We start from the raw sequence: 18148 nt of genomic DNA on the forward strand, positions 1-18148 counted from the left end.
ATGTGATTATAAATGAAGTCAATAATACAGCTTAAATAACATGTTCTTAATGATCCTTAGCTGGAATGCACATAGCTTAATAATGCAGGGACAGGAATTTAAGAAAGCCGTCTTTGAAATGGTAAAAATGGCTGAAGTAATGTGTGCAAGAAACATGGCTAATAAGTGAACTTGTGTTCAGTCTACCATGACATGATATACTCCAGACAGAGGGACTGAGAGGAGGCAGGTCTGTAGATTTAGAAAAGATGGACTTAGTTACATCAAAATGGATGCGCAGAAACTAAGTTTTTAATATAATGCTATTGAGATTCCCATGCAGAACACACATATTTATATACAGATTTATAATGTAAAAAAATTAATTTTAGAATTAAAAAGCTAGTTAATGTTAAAACCCCATTCATAATTTGCGGAGACTTTAATAGTCATAATGAGCTATGGGGAAGTACGAAAATTGATCTAAGTGGTTAATGCTTACAACAATTTATGATATGCATCATCTGGTAATCCTGAATACAGGCTCCCCTACTAGATTTAATTCAGTGGGTGGATCCTTTTCTGTTCTGGGTTTGGGAATTATGATCAATAATATAGCTAGTAAATACAGCTAGGAAATTCATAAAAAAGATGGTATGGGACGTGATCACTTCCCTTCACTTATTGAGTACCATGGCTGAAGAAATGTTGAAAACACAAAGAGTTCCTAGCTGGAATTTCTCAAAAAGCTGATTTGGGCCTTTTCAGGATTAAGTGTGATGAATATTTATTTAGTAATTATATAAGTGACAACCTAGGCGAATTCTATAACAGCATAAAAGTAATTGTAGCAGAAGCTGATCTGGCCAGCTACAAATATCAAATTGACCCTGACTTAGAAATCCAGTTCCCTGGTGGAATGAGGATTGCAAATCATCAATCAAGGAAAGAAATAAGACATACAAGCAAGCAAAACACAATGAATAGTAAAGACTTACTAAATTACAAAGGATAAGGCAGTGGCACAAAGAATTAGCCAAAAGACAAAAAAGAAAGTTGGAGACATTTGTGGGAAATTGAACAAAAATCCAAAGCATTCAGAAATATACAGTATAACAAATTCAAAGAATGAATGAATGGATGGAGTTTGAAGTAAATGTATACCTGGTCTTAATGTAAGCAATGAAACGGAGGGCTCCAGCATAGAAAGGCAGACATTATAGCAACAGAATTCCGAAAGGTCAGTGGTTATATGAATCAAAGCAATGACTTTTGTGAGAGAGACAAAGAAAAAAGAGGTTTACCGAGGAAAACGATGAACTATTTAAATGGCTGGAGGGAATATACTGATGATGTGTCAAGCAAAACCTTTAGTGTGCAGGAGCTTTTTGCAGCCATTAGGAAAAGGAAAAATAGAGCTGCAGGTAGAGAGAATATTACTAATAAAATGCGTCAACACGTATCAGCCGGGCATTTGAAATTCTGTTGTGGCTAGATAAGGATATAGAGGGGAAAAGACTGCTGCCAATAGCATGGAAACAAGCACTGGTGATATCAATTGGGAAACCCAGCAAGGTACATACAAAACTGACGCTTATAGGCCTATTGCCCTCTGTAAGATGGTCCGCCTCGGCGCCTCCTGCCGGTTATCTGGGGAATCAGCTCTCAGCCAGGCAGATGTCCCTGCTTTGCAGTGTCTCGCACTCAGTCCTGTCTCCGCTGGACCCTCCTCGTGACTCGGCCCTCTGGTCGAGTCCCAATCTGTGCTTCCCCCCACTTCCGGGGGATTCTGCAGTCCATTCTAGCCACCTCCCGCTGTGGCCACTGCAGTCCTGCCACCAGGACCTTCTCCCCCCTGGCTTCAGGGCCTTTGGCTCTGCTGAGCCCCAGCAGCCAGCCCCTGCTCTGTCCAGGGTGCTGACAGTCCTTCCCCTTTGATCTCCTGAGCAGCACTATTCTTGCTCTGCGCTGCAGCTCCCTTATATACTGGCCTCCTGGGCCCTGATTGGCTGTCATGCAGCTCTTTCCTATTGGCTACGTCTCATGCAGCCTCTCCAAGGGCCCTCTTAACCCTTTCCTGGACAGTAAGGGGCAGACGCCCCATTGCACCCTCACATCACATATGGGGAAAAAACATGGGGAAAATAAGTGTAAAACTAGTGGAATACTTGGAGAAAAGTGCTATGATGATTTAGTTGGGGTTGGTCCTGCTTTGAGCAGGGGGTTGGAGTAGGTAACCTCCTGAGGACCTTTCCAACCCTCATCTTCTAGGATTCTATGATAACTGAGGTACGAGGTGGTTTCAGAAAAGGAAGGTGCACAGGTGACCATATAGTGAGACTAGAAACAGGGGTACAAAAAAGCATAAGGACTAAGAACTTTACGATAACAGCCTTCTTGAACATTGAAAAATCATATGACATGCTACGGAGGGAAGGCCTCCTATATAAACTAGCCAAAATTAGAATAAAGGGGAGAATTTTTTTGTTGGATAAGGAACTTTAAGTGACACAACTAGACAAGTCAAAGTGGGAACAGCTTTATCAAAAACCTACAAGCTGATATATGGAACTCCACACGGGAATATTATCAGCCCTACTTGGTTTTCCTTTCTGATAAATGACCTCCTGGAAAGTGTGCAGATGGGAATAAATATTTCCTTTTTCATGGACAACTGGGCTATAGGGACTAAGCATAAAAGTCTTAAAATAATTAAGGAATAGACAAATGAGGCACTCCAAAGAATTTCCAAGTGGGAAAATTATTGGATATTTAAATTACCACTTGCAAAAACTAAGGGAATGCTTTTAACCAGGAAGAAAATTAGGGACTTATTTTTTAATGGTGAAAAAATTCAGATAGTCAGAAGTTTATGTTCCTACGAGTAGTGCTGGATAATAAATTAACTTGAAAGTATCACATAAATAATATCATACAAAAGTGTAGAAGTAGGATGAACTTACTGAAAAGTGTAAGGGAAACAAATGGGGTACAGATAAGTTATTGATGATGATGTATAGAGCATTGTTAAGGCCTAGCTTGACAAAGCCCTGGCTGGGATGATTTAGTTGGGTTTGGTCCTGCTTTGATCACGGTGTGACGTTCCCCTCTGCAATCTGGACTGGTGTATAGCTGTGTCACCCCAATCCCTCACTCCTGGGCAGCATCTTGCCCTTGCCCTGCTGTGTGAACCCCCCCTACTCCTGGGTCAGCCCACGCACAGCCTCTTGCAAGCAAGCGGTCCTTAACTTAGTGAGTGAGGGCTTCTGGCCAGCCACTCATGGGATTATGCAATAGAATCACCCAGTAAACACCCCCAACCCCAGATGCAACCCTAGGAAAACAGGGTTACTTACCAGTAACTGTTGTTCTTTGAGATGTGTTGCTCATATTCATTCTAATATAGGTGAGTGCGCGCTCCGTGCATGAGTCTCCAGAAGCTTTTCTGCCCCTAGCAACCCCCGTGGGTCGGCTCCTGTGCCCCCTGGAGTACCGTGCTCATATCATGGTATATAGGGCGCTGCCGACCCGGTGGCCCCCAGTTCCTTCTTTCCGCCCGTGACGGTCCGGAGACTCGTGCACAGGGCGCACACTCACCTATATTGGAATGCATATGAGCAATCACTCGAAGAGAGAACTGCCGTTTTGCAATGTTCAGTGCTGCCCACTGGACTCTGCAAGCTTATATGTTCGTCAATTTATCCAAGAAATTGATACGCACCAGCTGTCACTCTAAACAAAGACTCTACACACAGCCAAACCACATGCACTGCTTTTGCTAAAAACAAACAAGTAAGTTTATTAAGTAAGAAAAGATTTTAAGTGATTGTAAGACAGAGGAATATCAATCAGATTTGATCAGGTTGAAATAAAAGCAAATCGTATTCTAAACTAAGCTTAACACCTGCAGTAGCCTTACACTCTTAGATGGTTCTTGGCCTCCAACCAGGATCTCCCCTTTGGTCAACGCTTCAGTTGCTTGATGTTATTTGTAGCTGAGTTGCAAGAGAGAGAGACACACACAGCCCAAAATGTCCCTGCACCCCCATCTGGGACCTCACCTCCCCCCTTCAGGGTCAGGTGACTAACAGTATTCTTGCATGGTCTTTTCCATGTCCTGAGTCAATGAGCATCACCTTATCAGATATTTAAGCTAGACCATTTTTCCTGGAAGAGCTGGGTTGTTTTATGCATGCCTTAGTAAGGTGTGACCTACCTCTCTGCTTTTAGTGTTTGCCTGAACCTGCTAAAGCCATGTAGACACATATTTTGGAATATTACGTAGCAGAGCTTCATAACCATACATATAACATTGCAAGAAACATACTGCCATAACAAAAAAGGTCAGTGTGTCATGAGCATTCCAAAAACACCTGACACGGCATACTTTGCATTAAACAATACAGTTACACTGTATGGGTGAACATGGATGATACACAAATCACACCATAGGAGTGTACTTGGGGTGCAGTGTGTCACACAGGGGATTGGACTAGAGAACCTCCTGAGGTCCCTTCCAACCCTAATATTCTATGATAAGACCAGTTTTAGACTACAGATGCCACACTTTCAATTCAGCCTCAAAAACAACTTAGAAACTTGAAACTGCTCCAGGCCCAAGCTCTGGGATTGGCATGTGATAACAACACCATTGTCTGTGCTGCAAAGAGCCACTGGAGAAGCAGCTATGACTCCACGGACTAAACTATTATATCTAACCTTCTGGCCAGAGGTAAAAGGAATCGTGGAAATAGAAGTGCAGAACAGATTTAGAGAGATTGCTGGGAGCTTAGTGGACAAATTATATGGATTGCCACAGAGTTCCTCATACTATCAGGGTCAAAAATGGGTAAAGGAAACATGTTAAAAAAGGAAAACAGAACTAACCAATTTTAGTTACGGGAAATCAAATGACAGCTGGACACTTATTGCCCCATTTGTGGGTTTGGAATTGTATGAAAACAACCCACCAGCGATGAGATTTCTGAATGTATTTAGGACAAATGGGGTCAGCTTTGCCAAGTCTAAACAGATGGATCAAAAGATGACAGCAGTGGGAACAGCCTTCTCTGTTCCTAGTCCTGGCGTCCAGAAATCTAAACAGGCTGTTGAATTATGTAGCCATTCAGTGACTGAACTAATGGGGATAATGTCGAAACTAACGTAGCTTAGAGAGATGCAACTGGCTGCAGCTGTAATTTTATCTGACTCCTTGTCAGGCATCATGACGCTCAGGACAGGGACTCCAGGAAGCTGACACAACATAAGTGAAAGTGTGCCTAGCTACGGAAATAACGCAGCACAAGCAGGTAGCATGGATTGTGGCACATGGCAACGCCTGGGAACGAGCGAGCTGCCAAAACAGCAAAGCAAGCTGTAGAACAGCCGAGGAGGCAGCTGTGAAGATGCCCATACGCAGAGAAGAGTTTAGGGGTGTGGTCAGGAAGGAGCTTGTGAAGGAAAGGCCAGAAGGACAGAGCCCGGAAACAAAAGAACAAAGGTTCTGTGACGTTTGCTGATCACCTGCAGGTCACTCACCGCTGGGCTAGCGCCTCCTGCTGGCTGGCTTGGCCATTAGCTTGAGGCCAGCACCCCCGTCTGCAGCCTGCACACCTCCACTCCATCTCCACCGGTCTCCTGCAGGCCCTCTCGCAGCCTCAGGAACTGCAACGTCCTCTTCATGGCGCGGCCCTGGACCATGTCACTGTCCGTCCCCTGCCGGGGGAGTGTAGGTCCTAGTCTAGCCACTTCCCCAGCGGTGGGGGGGGGACCTGGGCCCAACAACTACCCCGGGTCTCAGCCTAGGGTTCCTGTGGACTGCAGCCTCCTGCTGCACTCCTCTGCCTCTACTATCACTACGTTTTCCTGGGCCACTTCCCCACAGCTACAGCACCCTCCTCAGTCTCAGCAGCCCGTCCGGAGCCCCTTCTCTTCTCCCCAGGTTCCGTTCCTGCCCTGCCCTGCCCTGCCCAAGGTGCTACAGGGTTGCAGCCTACTCCAGACAATCCTCTCTCCTCAAGCTCCAGGCAGTGACTGACTGAGCTCTGCCACATGCCGCTCTTCTTAGATGGACCTGCTGGGCCCTGATTGGCTGTTCCTCACAGCCCCTCTCCTATTGGCTGCTTTCTGCACAGCCTGCCTCTATTAACCCCTTCTCTGCCGGTGTGGGGCAGACGCCCCATCACAATGCTCAAAAATAAGAAGTGATACCATACTCCTCAGTCATCTTAGAAAACGTGAAGTGGTCATTTTTAAAGTGTTAGCAGGCCATCGTGCCTTAAATGAGATGCTAAACTTATTCAAAAGATAAAGATGGGCTGTGTAATGTGTGCAAAGCCAAAGAAACAGCTGATCGTGTTCTGTGGCACTGTGCACAATATTCTATGGAAAGAAAGTTTCTTTCCAAAAAATTGTTTGTGTGAAATCAAAGATTTTTCCCTGTAGGGTCTAGTGAGAATGTCAGAAAAATGGAATAGTGCCAGAAAAGACTTGCTGCGTTTCCTTCCGGGTACTGGGCTGAGTGAAAGGATATACAGCAATTTTTTTTTTAAATGACCAAAATTGAATGAAGAAATGGCAGTCACAAGCCTCGTACAATGAGGCTGCTGAATCAAAACCAAACAAAGACAAAGGCACGCTGGGGAAGGCAGCCTGTACTGGAAAGAGTTAGCTGGGGCCAGGATTTTGCACACTTTTGCTATATCATATTCTTCAAGTGGTATTGGGGAGTGTTCTGTGACAGGAAATGGACTAAGATCCCCAACACATCCTACGTAGGCCTGGAGCAGCTGGTCATTGTGATGATTTTCCATTGCTACCACCTTGCTAACCGGCTCCGTTTGTGACGTGGGTATTAGTCTGAAATCTGATACCTTCCTAAAGCAAGGAGGTTTACAGTGTGCCTACAAGTGTTTATTTCTGTTAAAAGAAATGCCTTAAACTCCAGTTCTTGAATGTTCAAACAGCCGCTCCAGCTGTATCTCTAGTACAATAGCGATGTATGATCTCTTCCCAAAGTAACATTACTGTGTTATTTTGAAAGAAGCGGGTTTGCTGCTTTCCAACACAGAGTTGGAAATCTAGGGCTGCTCTAGAATAATTCACAGTGTCAAAGTAAGTGGTTGGCCAAGAGAAAAAATTCTCTCTATTAGTCCCAACTGCTTTTAAGTAGCACTTAATGCTCTTTGTAAGGACCTGGTGGTTTTTGGCTGAGTGTGACTGTCATTAACAACCAGCTTTTGGCCAAAAGAAATAACATTTTCTCACCAAAGACTTGAACAAGACCAGATGGCCTGCAGTGTCTGGAAGTAGATCTTGGCAAACATGAAGTTCTTGAAAGTGGGATTTTGCTAAGATTTACTCCTGCTGAAACATAGCTGCTGGTTTGTGGGAGCCAACTCTGATTTTTAAGTTTTAAGTAATGTTGCGTTATCACACATTAAACAGACAATACACGTGGCCTTATATGCAACAAAGGGAAAGAGTCTCTGAGCCAAAGAGCTGACAACATTTTTAAACACCCTAGGACTGTTAAATAGGCAAATTTGATAGGTTATTTTTCTAAAGTTGCCTTAAATGTTGTAAGAGCAGCAATGCTGCTTTTCTAACCCTTTCCTAGTTCTGTAGGAGTGGGCGGCTGTGACTCTGCCATCTGAAGTCTTGCAAGACATGTCTGGGATGACAGGGAAGGAGTTTTCATTATGGACATTTTCTATACCCTTCTGTGCAAAATTTACAATATTGAACTTCAACTGAAAAGTAATGTCATTTACTGGCCTTGGATCCAAGGATGGGGTCATTTTACACTACAAGTTCTCCAGCAAGGAGCATTATCGTTAGGGTAAAGTAGTGCCCTCCGTGTGCTAGCTACTTTCCAAGTATGTAGGAGGACAGTCCCTGCCCAGAAGAGAACACAGCCTGAGAGACAAGAAATGGCTGAGGGGCAGGAGAGAGGAACACAACCCTTGAGCAAGCACACTCACTGTGAGTGCCCCTCACACCTACCAGTTGTTAGCTGGTTCGTTTCTTGTAGGCTTTCCGACAGAAGTGGATCTAGAGGAGACATTTGAGTGATGGGAGAGGAGCGTATTAACTCAGGAAGGTCATTTCTTGCATGGGGACGGGATAGACAAGAACACAGACAGCTGTAGGGGAATCGGAGAAGTGGGACAACAAGGCTGGCCTCACTGGCAAAGCCAGGGGGTGGGAAGGTGAGGCAATAACTGACAAAATCAGTTACCAAGTAGTGCTTAAGAGAACTGCACGCCTTTCACAACAGCCAGGCTTGGGGGGATCTGGCTGTTACTCTGGAGATCTCTGTCTGCTCTGAGCCCCCAGGAGGCCAGGAGAGGCTGTTCTTGATTTAGTCTTAGGTAATGCACTGAAGGTAATTCAAGAATGAACAGTACTCAAGTCCCGACGTAACAGTGACCAAAATCAAGTTGGGTTCAACATCCTAGGAGGAGGGAAAGGACCAAACAGACACAGACACAGACTCTGAACTTTAGACAGGGAGATTTCAATACAAGGAAAAGGCCAGTCAAAAAGGCCCTAACGTTAAAACTAAAGGAAGTAAAATCCTTAGCTGTGGCATGGATGCTATTCGAACACCAACCGTGTCAGAAAGCATGTGTGCTCCCGAACAGAAAGGGAACCAGGACAGCATGGCGTAAACCAGCAGAGCTAAATGAATGGCAGGTTCAAGAGGTTATTGGAGCCAAAGAGAAAAGCTTCAACATTTGGAAGTGAACTTCCATGAAGCTATGAAACAGGAGCATAAATTACAGCAGGCAGTGAGTCAGCGGGAGGAGGCCAGGATGGCTTGTGAAGAGCAAAGAGCTAAAGGTCTAAGAGTAAATAAATGTTTCGAGCATATCAGAAGCAGGAGGCCTACAAAAGAATCAGTGCACCAGGGACGTAGGGGTGCTGGTGGATGATGTGCCATTGCCAGCCGGGTCAGACTGCTGCAGACAGCAGCATTTCTAAACTCCTCTGCTCTGCCCTGCAGCCCGAGGTCTGTGCTCTACAGCCCCTCCCCTGTCTGTCAGGTAACATGGCTTTGCGGTCTGTTACGGTGCCGGGCACCCCTTCCAGCCCGTACGTGCGCTGTTATCGTCCTGTGCTCACAGCAGAGACAGGGGCCCTGCTGGTGCCTGTGCATGGCGCAAGGGGTAAGAGGGTGAGGGTTGGAGCAGGGGCTGGGTAGCCTTGGCATTCTCGCAGCTCTGAGCGTTGGATTGCAGAGTTGGCTAGCGGAGATCTGCCATTGCGTGGCCTGTGTAACCCAGCACAGCCACCTCTGTCCAGGCCCAGCGCTGGCCCCGCTTTCAGCTGCCCGCCTGGCTTACGCTAGTCAGCTTGCCAAGGGACCAGGTTCAGTCAGGCCTGAGGCTCCCTGTGGCATGACCTAACACATCACCAGGCCTGCGCAGGCAGCATGCCCAGCCAGGACGGAGCTCAGTGACCAGGCCCCCATGTCCTCACCACCGTTCACAGGCATCCCCAGTCTCCTGACACACGGCAGACAGTGGCGAGGGTTCGGCCGGGAGGGGGGGGGGGGGGGCTCTGCCCACCCTCCTGTGAATCAGGGAACCCTAGTCCACTGAAATCGGGATGAGAAGGACACCTGGGTACCTTAACCAGGTGCTTTCTCCTTCAGGCCAGCCATGGCTTTTCAGGCTCCCCTGGGAACTGCCGGGCCTGTTCCTCCTAGGGCAGCTTAAACCAAAGGCTCTGGCAGGAAGAAAAGCCCACGCATGGATCCCCCGGCACTGCAGCCCACGCATGGATCCCCCAGCACTGCAGCCCACGCATGGATCCCCCGGCACTGCAGCCCACGGATGGATCCCCCGGCACTGCAGCCCACGGATGGATCCCCCGGCACTGCAGCCCACACATGCACAGAACCCCTGGCTTCAGGGCAGCTAGGACAAGACCAGCCCAGTGGCCTTTCCCTCAGGCTTGGCTAATGCCTCCTCCCTCTCCCACTCCAGTGACGGGATTTAACCCTTTCAATCCCCAGCTGGGGGAGGGCAGGTACATGCAGTCACAGGTCTAAAGCAAACCCAAGGGGTAGTCAGACTGCGCGGCCAGAGACCCTGGGTATCCCCAGACCCTGCCCGGCGCGGGTCACCGCCGCACGTGTCTGTGAGCAGTGTGGCTTGTGAGCGTGCTACTGCGCACTAAGGAACCGAGGCCAGCACTGCAAAAGCCTTCCCTCCTGGGAGCCCCACTGGGTCGCGGAGGGGCTGGCTGTTTGGAGACGCTGAGCGGAGGCAGCAGCTGCCGGCGGGTGCTCAGCCGCTCTGAAGATCAGTCCCCAGGATCCCCAGCGGGGCACTCAGACAGAGCAGATGCTTTTGAAAACTGGGGCCGTAATGTCAGAGCAAATTACCCAGAGGAGATTCCCACAATGTACAAAAAATCAACCCACCGGTGCCGGGGCTCAGTCCAGGGCCGGGGGCATGTTCTGTGTGAATTGTGTCGTTTCACTGTACATTTTATCCCTCTCCCGCCTCCTCTGCCTCTTGCTAGCTTGGGGCGCCGAGGCAGGGCACCGCTCGGTACAAACAACAAGAAGTGCTCCCCCAGCCCAGCCAGCTCCAGGCTGTGGCTAAGGGGCTGGGCGGCTCTGGGTCAGTTTCTGAACCAGCTCAGATCATCCAGCTGGGAGAGCACTGTGCTCTCCTGCCGCCTGTCCGCATCCCTCGTGCAGCTGTCTGAGCACGAGGTCACCTCGCAGCACGCTAGGAAAGAGCCCACAGACGTTAATTAGAGCTCAGAGCAGCCTCCTGCTGCACTATTTACCTGGAAGATCTCCCGCCCTGTCGAGCTGCTCTCCCGCCCTGGGCACTTCATGAGAAACCCATCTGGCAGAGAGAAAGCGGGACTGGGAAGGGATGTTTCGGTCCCTCAGCCCCGTCAGCTGAGGGAATCTTCCTGCTGAGGCTTGGGCGGAGAAAGATGCAGCCCAGAAATGCCTCCCAGTTGCTGGGGGATTCCATTCCTCTTTTGTTTCCTTTCGACAGGTAAGTCGCACCTGGCCATTGTACAGAGGGTGAACAACGAAGGGGAAGGAGATCCGTTCTACGAGGTGATGGGGATCGTCACGCTGGAGGACGTCATCGAAGAGATCATCAAGTCCGAGATCCTGGATGAGACAGATCTTTACAGTCAGTGTCACAGGCCAGATACTGTGGTGACGGGAGCTAGGATAGGAGCCTAGATCAATCAGGCAGGCAGACAGACAGACAGACACCTTGCCCAGATAAACAGATTCAGCCTGAGCAACCAGGAATGAATTTCCGGAGAGTGATGGGGTTTATCTGTCCTTCTCGGCCACTCCCCATTGGGCGCTGCATGTCCTCTGCAGCACAAAGCACAAGTGTCATGGGAACAAAGGAAGCATCCTGAGACCCATCCTCACCCCTCCTGTGATTCTTGCACCCCCTGCAGCCCCTGTATGTAGGGTGCAGCGGCACTCAGTGTGTCACAGGACAGGCCCCTCTGCCTGCCGTGGGTCCCCATGCCAAAAGAGAAGGGAGCGCTGTTAGTGCGGACAGATGGTCCTTGCTTGGAGTGCACAGACTAGCCGGGATCAAGGGACATTCCCAGAGAGGGGGATGGATCTGGCAGGGGACCTGTCTCCTCAGGGGCGGGTGGGAGCTCCATTGCATGGATCTTTTAGAACTGGGCTGGCCAAAGCACTAGGAAACCGCCTGAAGGGAACAATCTGGCCCTGGCGGCTGGGATGGACTAGAGGGGACCAACAGGTCTAGATTTTCTGGATGGCTCCTATGGGTCTAGAGGCAGCAAGCCAGGCTCCGAGCCCAGCTGCTCAGACACCGTGGAGAGAAGTGCTGGGTAAACACCGCACAGCTCTGCTACGCTGGTGTCGTGCAAGATTTCAGTTGTGTTTCGAGCTGACCTGGAGCGCTGTTGTCCCAGCACGTAACCGCCGCCGCTCTCCACCCCTGCAGCAGATAACCGAAAGAAGGAGCGGGTGCCACACCATGGAAGGAAGCCGCAGGACTTCTCCATCTTCAGGCTCTCGGACAGCGAGATGAAGGTGAAGATCTCCCCTCAGCTGCTGATGGCCACACACCGATTCATGGCATCAGGTACCAGCGCCGCTCCCTCGTCACGGACTGATTTCCAACAGCCCCGAGCACAGGGGCCCTGGGGGCTCCCTGGGCCCTCCACACAGCACTGCAGCTCTCCACAGCCTGAGAGCTCTGCTCTGCTGGCTCCTGGATTTGATCCGCTTCCTTGCCTCTCCTTTCAGGGCACTCGGAGCCACCTGTGCCTCCAACTCCCCAGCTCAGGGGGGTTGGATCTGGCTCCCAGTGCAGGCCCAGGGCTGGGTGGGGGGGCACTGCTGTGGAAGGCACCCCCATCATCTGAGTAAGATGCCAAACCAAGGCCCGCTCTCTCCGGTCCCTGGTCAGCTGCCTGGGTGAAGTTACAGTCCCAGAGCGCGTTGCCAGCAGCGACTGGTAACGCCAGCATCCCGGCCACCGTCTCCTGATGGGCAGAGTAAGCACATGGCCTGCAGAGCCCTGCCAGGATCTCACCCATGCACCTGAAGGGCCCTGGGATAGGTGGGGTTCCACAGACGTCACACAAGCCCTTCTCCTCCTTCTCCCCCAGAAATCGAACCCTTCAAATCTCCCTACTTCTCGGAGAAGATCCTCCTGCGGCTCCTCAAACACCCCCATGTCATCCAGGAGCTGAAGTACGACCAGAAGAACAAGCGAGCCGCGGAGCACTATCTCTACCAACGCAACCGGCCCGTGGACTACTTCGTCCTCATCCTGCAGGTGCGTCGGGGCTGGTCCTAGCTGCCTCTTCTCCCCGCAGGCAGAGCAAGCCTGAGCCCCACAGGGATGATCCTCCGTGGCTCTCATGTGGCCGGGCCAGAAGCAGCCCGGTTGTTCATAGGGAAGAGCCTTCGGTTGTCACAGCCCAGGGTCCAAGGTGGTGACTGCTGGGGGCTGGGCAGAGGCCGTGCAGGGGAGTGGATTGAACACGGGGCTAGGAGCCCACCACTCCTGAGCGCTCAGTGCCGGCTCTGACACAGGCTTGTGGCGTGACGTCCAGGCCTTGGTGGCCCCGTCTGTGAAATAGGCACGCTAGTTCCCCAGCTCTTGGAAGCGGGGCTGAGTATGAACACGTTAATGCTGGTAAAGTGCCGGAGGGACAATGTGATCCATCCACGCTCACTCCTAATTGTCGTGGGCATTTCTCCTTCCCCGCGTGGCTAGCGCTGCCCGTGAGGTGTCGCAGCTAGACAGAGCCCAGGGGCTGGAAATGCAGGAAATGTCATTGAGCGCGAGAGTCTAATAATGTTGTTAATCATCACTGCAGGCAAGTGCTGAGGCTGCTTCCCCGTATCACCCTAACAGCTGTGCCAGTACCCCTCAGTCCTGGCCTGTAGCCCCCTGCTATGCCAGGCTGGACTCCCCCAGCACGCACCCAGCTCTCCGACAGTCCCTCAGTCCTGGCCTGTAGCCCCCCATCATTCTGACACACGCAGCTCTGCCCTTACCCCTCAGAACCGCGCTACAGCTCCTCCAGGCTGGGTTTAGGGTGTGGACAAACACCCAGTCTAGCCTGAGTCATTTGTAAGCGGTGCACTGAGCTGCTTTGGCTCCAGGCCCTGCCCCGCCCCGCAAGGGTCTGGGTGAGGGGAAGAAGCGGGGCCGGCACTGAGCACGGTTCCCTCCTCACAGGGTAAAGTGGAAGTGGAGGTTGGTAAGGAAGGGCTACGGTTTGAGAACGGAGCATTCACCTACTACGGCGTCCCCGCCATCATGGCTGTCATCTGCTCAGGTAAAGCCAGCCCTGCCCCGGCCCCAGGAGATGGACGGGGTGAGCGAACAGGGCCTTTCTGGGGTGCTGGGACGGAAGATGCCGGTGGGAGGCGCTGTCCCTGTTCAGGGGGGCTCAGAAGGTGATGAGCGGCTCCCCGGGCTTCGCAGCCAAGCACAGGGCTCTGCCCCTGATCAGGGGCTGCTCACTCTGGATGGGACGATCAGGAGCTCGCGCATTGTGGGAGGGCTGGGAGCTGGCCTGTGTGTGCCATGCCGGGCTGGGAGAAAGGCCCGGGACCTGGGCAGGAGTCAGGCTGGGGTTGCCGGGGCTCCAGAGCACAGCCAGGGAACCAGACAGCAGCCAGGCCAGGGTGTGATGGCAAGGCCGAAGGCAAAGGCTGTACTGCTCAGAGGAGACCTATCCAGGTGCTTGGCAGCTGGCACCGTACAGCCCCACCCACCCATTCCCGTGGGAACCTCTCTCCTCCCTGGGCTGGCGTGGGATTGGCTCCTGTGCGATTCACACTCTGTCCCCCTGTGATTTCAGAGAACGATGTGCGGAAAGTGAGCAGCCTGGCCGGATCCTCCTTCTTGCGTAGGTATCTGCGTGCCCGCCCCCTGCCAGCGGGCAGCAAACCCCAGGGCCCACACCCCACCGGTGCCCTGGCCAGGCTGGCGCCAGCCATCTGCTCACAGAGTCTGACTTGGCACAGGCACTGTGCAGAGCCACATTCTGATCAGCCAGGGCCTCGTCACCGCAAACCGAACCACACAAATCCCGGCCTCGGCTCAGTACCCAGAGGGGGCCCAAAGAGAGGAAGAGCCAAGGCAGCTGGGGCTGGGGTGCAGCGAGGTGGCTAGTGGAGGGAAAGCCACTGCTCTGAGCTGCAGCGTCCGTGCTGTGGCCCAAGCCCCCAGTTCTCTTTAGCTCCTTTTCTACTGGAAAAATCTAATGAGCGAATTTCTGGTATTTCAAGCCTAGCTTTTCCTAAAGAAAGCGAATTGGAAGTGACGCTGGGCGCAGAGCTTCAGGGGATGGGGTGGGCAAGGTGGGGCAAACAGGCCAGGGGGCCTTCAAATGAAGGGCAAGGTTAGAAAAAATGGAGACAGATGTTCAAAATCACAGGGAAAGTGCACGTGTGACCCCTAACTGTTTCCTCTCCCCCTTTCTCAGAGCGGATGAGATGCTGTCCAAGCCTCCCCGCCCCCGCCCCACACAATTACACCCTCTGTAGAGTTAGGAAAAGCCCGTTTTACTGTAAAGTGGTTGAGACGCCCCCCCCTCCAAGCAATGAGGCATTTTGGAGTGAGCACTGCTCTATGGCCAGGAGCACAAGGCCAGAGCCGCGTACAGCTCCGAGCACACCGGCTCTGGCGTATGGCTATGAGAATGACGACGTTTATTGTTTTTCTTTAAAAAACCCTGACAATTTGTTTTCTTAAAACCATTTTTGGTAAAAGTTCCTGGTAAGAATTTTCTGTTTTGAAAACCCCAAAACTTTTTACCAAAACGGAGACATTTTCTCAAAAAATGGTCTGTTGTTGTCAAAGACCTAGAGAAATTCCACCTGCATGAAAGCTTTTGTGGCCAATTTTCATTTTGGTCAAAAAGCCGTTTTTTGTCCCCTACAGTTTATATGAAAAGCTTGTGGTGCAGCTCTGTTTGCCCTAGTCCACACCGCGGCCCCAGCCCTGCGCACGCACATGGATAAGCATCTGCAGGACTGGGGCCTGGCCTTGGAGAGCGACGGGGCGCTGTGGGAATGATGCTAGAGTCCCGAGCTCGCAGGGGTTGTGCTGCCTTTGGGCGGAAATCCCCCCTGCTCAGCCCAGCGGGGACCTGTCTCGGACAGCGTTCTAAGTCCCCTTTCGCCAAGCTCTCTCTGAAGAGCTGGTCCTGCCCTGTCCTGAGCTTAGCTATGAACATTCGGAAATGCCTGAGGGCCCAATCCTGAAGCTTTGCCATTGGCTTCTGTAGCAGCTGGGGTAGGACCTTATTGGTCAGGTGCAGTGGGCCATATTATTATTAGCACCTAGGGCACCCAGGCAGAAGGAGGACCCCACTCTGCTGGCTGCTGTACAGACATGCGGTATAAAGACAGTCCCAGCTCCAGAGACTTACCCTCAAAGGTTTCAGGCACGTAGCTGGATCCGAGCAAGTAGACCTGGCTCCCACACACAGCCGTACTGGCTTTGGAGGGGCTCCGTGCAGATGCAGGGTTCTGACTGCGGCCCAGCCAATGACACAAGGCAGCGGGTGGACAAGGCAAACGAACAGAAGGGAGAAAACAGCAACAAAGACAGTGAGTTCTTATCCGAGCCACTTAGGTCTCAGCTCACCACCTGCCAAACTGTTCCTACCCTCTGGCCTTTCGGCTGTGCCTAATGTGGGTCCCACACAGGTGTGGGCTCGTGCAAATAAAGACCAGTCTGGAAAGGCACAGCTGGTTCCATTTACCTGTCAGCTGTCCGGGTGAAGGGGTGCATTCTGTTAAAGCAATGCAATCAGGATAGAAAAGCTGAGAAGTCTCCCACACATCCCCTGCTTGCCGTTAATGAACAGCTCCGACTCAGGACTGGTCTGCACTGGGAAGTTACATCTTCATAGCTACATCTCTCAGGAGCGTGGAAAATCCACACCCCTCAGAGATGCAGCTACGCTGACCTAACGCTCAGCATAGATGGTGCTAGGTCCACGGAAGAATTCAGCCGTCAACCTGGCTACTGCCTCTTGGGGAGATGGATTACCTGTGGCAACAGGAGAACCCTCCCTTCGGCACAGGTACTGTCTACACTGCAGCAGTGCTGCTGGAGCAATTGATGTGTAGACACTACCTTTGTTAGGCTAGAAGAACTTTCAGCATCTAATTGGCATGTTACCATTGTTAATAACTACTCCCCACTTAGCTCCTTGGGTGTGTACTGAGATGCCCCACCCTGCTGGTTTTATAATCCAAGTCCCTGATCCTGAACCGTATCCAAACAACTAGACCCCGGTGGCTGTACTGGGCCCATGGGCCTCTGTCTCCATCGACCCAATTGTGGAATTGAAGCTCCATTTAGTAACTGGCCCCAGTGGGGGGAGATGGGGATGAGACAGCGCTCATGGGGCAGTGGTTAACTAGTCACAGGGAGGCGAGACAGCTGGGAGTATGTTAGGGTCAGGTGTGTCTTACTCGAGTCTCTGACTGTGATGTAGAAAGCACTGGGGCTTGTGCTGCCCATTTAAATCCTCTGCCTAGATGATCATCAGAAGTTCTCCCGCCTCGTGCTGCTTTCTGTGTCACCGTCCACGTGGTGGGTGAGCTAAGCAGGTTAATTGCACTTTGGCACCCCAACCTGCCAGCAAAGCGGGATGCAGCAGCTGTAGCTCAACTGGCAGGCGTGTGTCGGCAGGGCGGGGGCCCGAGGCTATCATCTTTGGGGTGCAAACCCTGCAGGGAGGGGGAATTCCTGGGAATTATTTCTCAGGCACCAAAAGCCCTGACTGCCCTTCTGACTTTGACAGGACTCACCCCAGCCCTGTCCCATCCCTCCTGCGTGCGCTCTGAGCACCACCTGGTGACCATCCCAGGGATGTGCACGGTGAGCTCTCAATGCGCGACCGCTATTTACCGCATCAGCGTGTCCCTTTCCCCAGGAACTTTCGCGAGCCGGACGTCGTGTGAGGAGCCATTTACTCCCATGTGACCCCACAGGGTGAAATTCCGTCCCGCTCACATCCAGAACTAGAACTTCTGAGGGGCTTAAACAGACTGGCCTGGAACTTGCGCCCAGCCCCTGGCCTTGGCTCATTCACGGGGTGCCTTTTTCACTTGACGAGTGATCCAGTGAAAACCGTGTGACCCCGTTGTTACGAGGGGGCATGTCCTGCCCAGTGCCCCTTTCTTCTGTGCAACCTTTGTTAGATCCTGCCACAGATGAGCATGAGACCAGCCGTAGGCCCTGCCCTGACACCCCTCTGGTCTGAGTTAGATCTGATGTAACACGGCCCTGGGAGAGTGGGCATTGGCTGCAGAGCAGAGGGTTCACTGACCCGCGCATGGGCAGTCATGCCAAGTGGTCAGAGCAGGAGACAGTAGCCAGGCATCGGCATCAGAGGCCAGGAATTGGAAGCTGGTTAGCTGGAGTGAAGCCAGGCTGGGAACAGGTAGACACACGAGCGATCACAGCCGTGGGACAATGCTTTGAGCAGCCACTGAACTGCTGCTGCTACTGCGCTTAAAAGCCAGTCTGCTGCCCCGTCCCGCCAACCAGGCAGCCGAGAGAGGCCAGCTGTGCGCATTAGCCAGCCCTGCTGCCTGGGGGGGATGTCACATGCAGAGCTGAGGTGGGTTGCTTTTGAAAGTGCTGCATTG

At 51.7% G+C, this 18148-nt stretch overlaps 1 protein-coding gene and 1 long non-coding RNA gene across 6 annotated transcripts in view; one reads left to right on the top strand and one right to left on the bottom strand.

The window, feature by feature from the left end:
- Nucleotides 1–15963, bottom strand: part of LOC137146009 (uncharacterized) — a 28410-nt gene extending 12447 nt beyond the window's left edge. The window contains exons 1-2 of the long non-coding RNA XR_010917817.1: nt 15913–15963; nt 5518–5694 (exon numbers count right to left, since the gene is read on the bottom strand). This is a non-coding gene — a long non-coding RNA (uncharacterized lncRNA). The remainder of the gene's footprint in view (nt 1–5517; nt 5695–15912) is intronic.
- The window catches only part of CNNM1 (cyclin and CBS domain divalent metal cation transport mediator 1), a 47372-nt gene that overhangs the window by 16852 nt on the left and 12372 nt on the right, over nt 1–18148 (top strand). For 3 of the 5 annotated variants that reach the window (XM_067537057.1, XM_067537058.1, XM_067537061.1), the window contains exons 2-6: nt 11007–11150; nt 11958–12098; nt 12628–12797; nt 13710–13809; nt 14338–14385. In XM_067537057.1, coding sequence (XP_067393158.1) covers nt 11007–11150; nt 11958–12098; nt 12628–12797; nt 13710–13809; nt 14338–14385 — 603 coding nt within the window. Of the gene's footprint in view, nt 1–11006; nt 11151–11957; nt 12099–12627; nt 12798–13709; nt 13810–14337; nt 14386–14964; nt 15720–18148 lie in introns of those variants that run through there. The other 2 variants (XM_067537060.1, XM_067537059.1) reach the window with 2 other exon arrangements.

This window comes from Emydura macquarii, unplaced genomic scaffold (genome assembly GCF_026122565.2).
Source record: "Emydura macquarii macquarii isolate MOO-44397 ecotype Brisbane River unplaced genomic scaffold, CSIRO-AGI_Emac_v2 contig_3692, whole genome shotgun sequence".
Lineage (NCBI taxonomy): Eukaryota > Metazoa > Chordata > Testudines > Chelidae > Emydura > Emydura macquarii.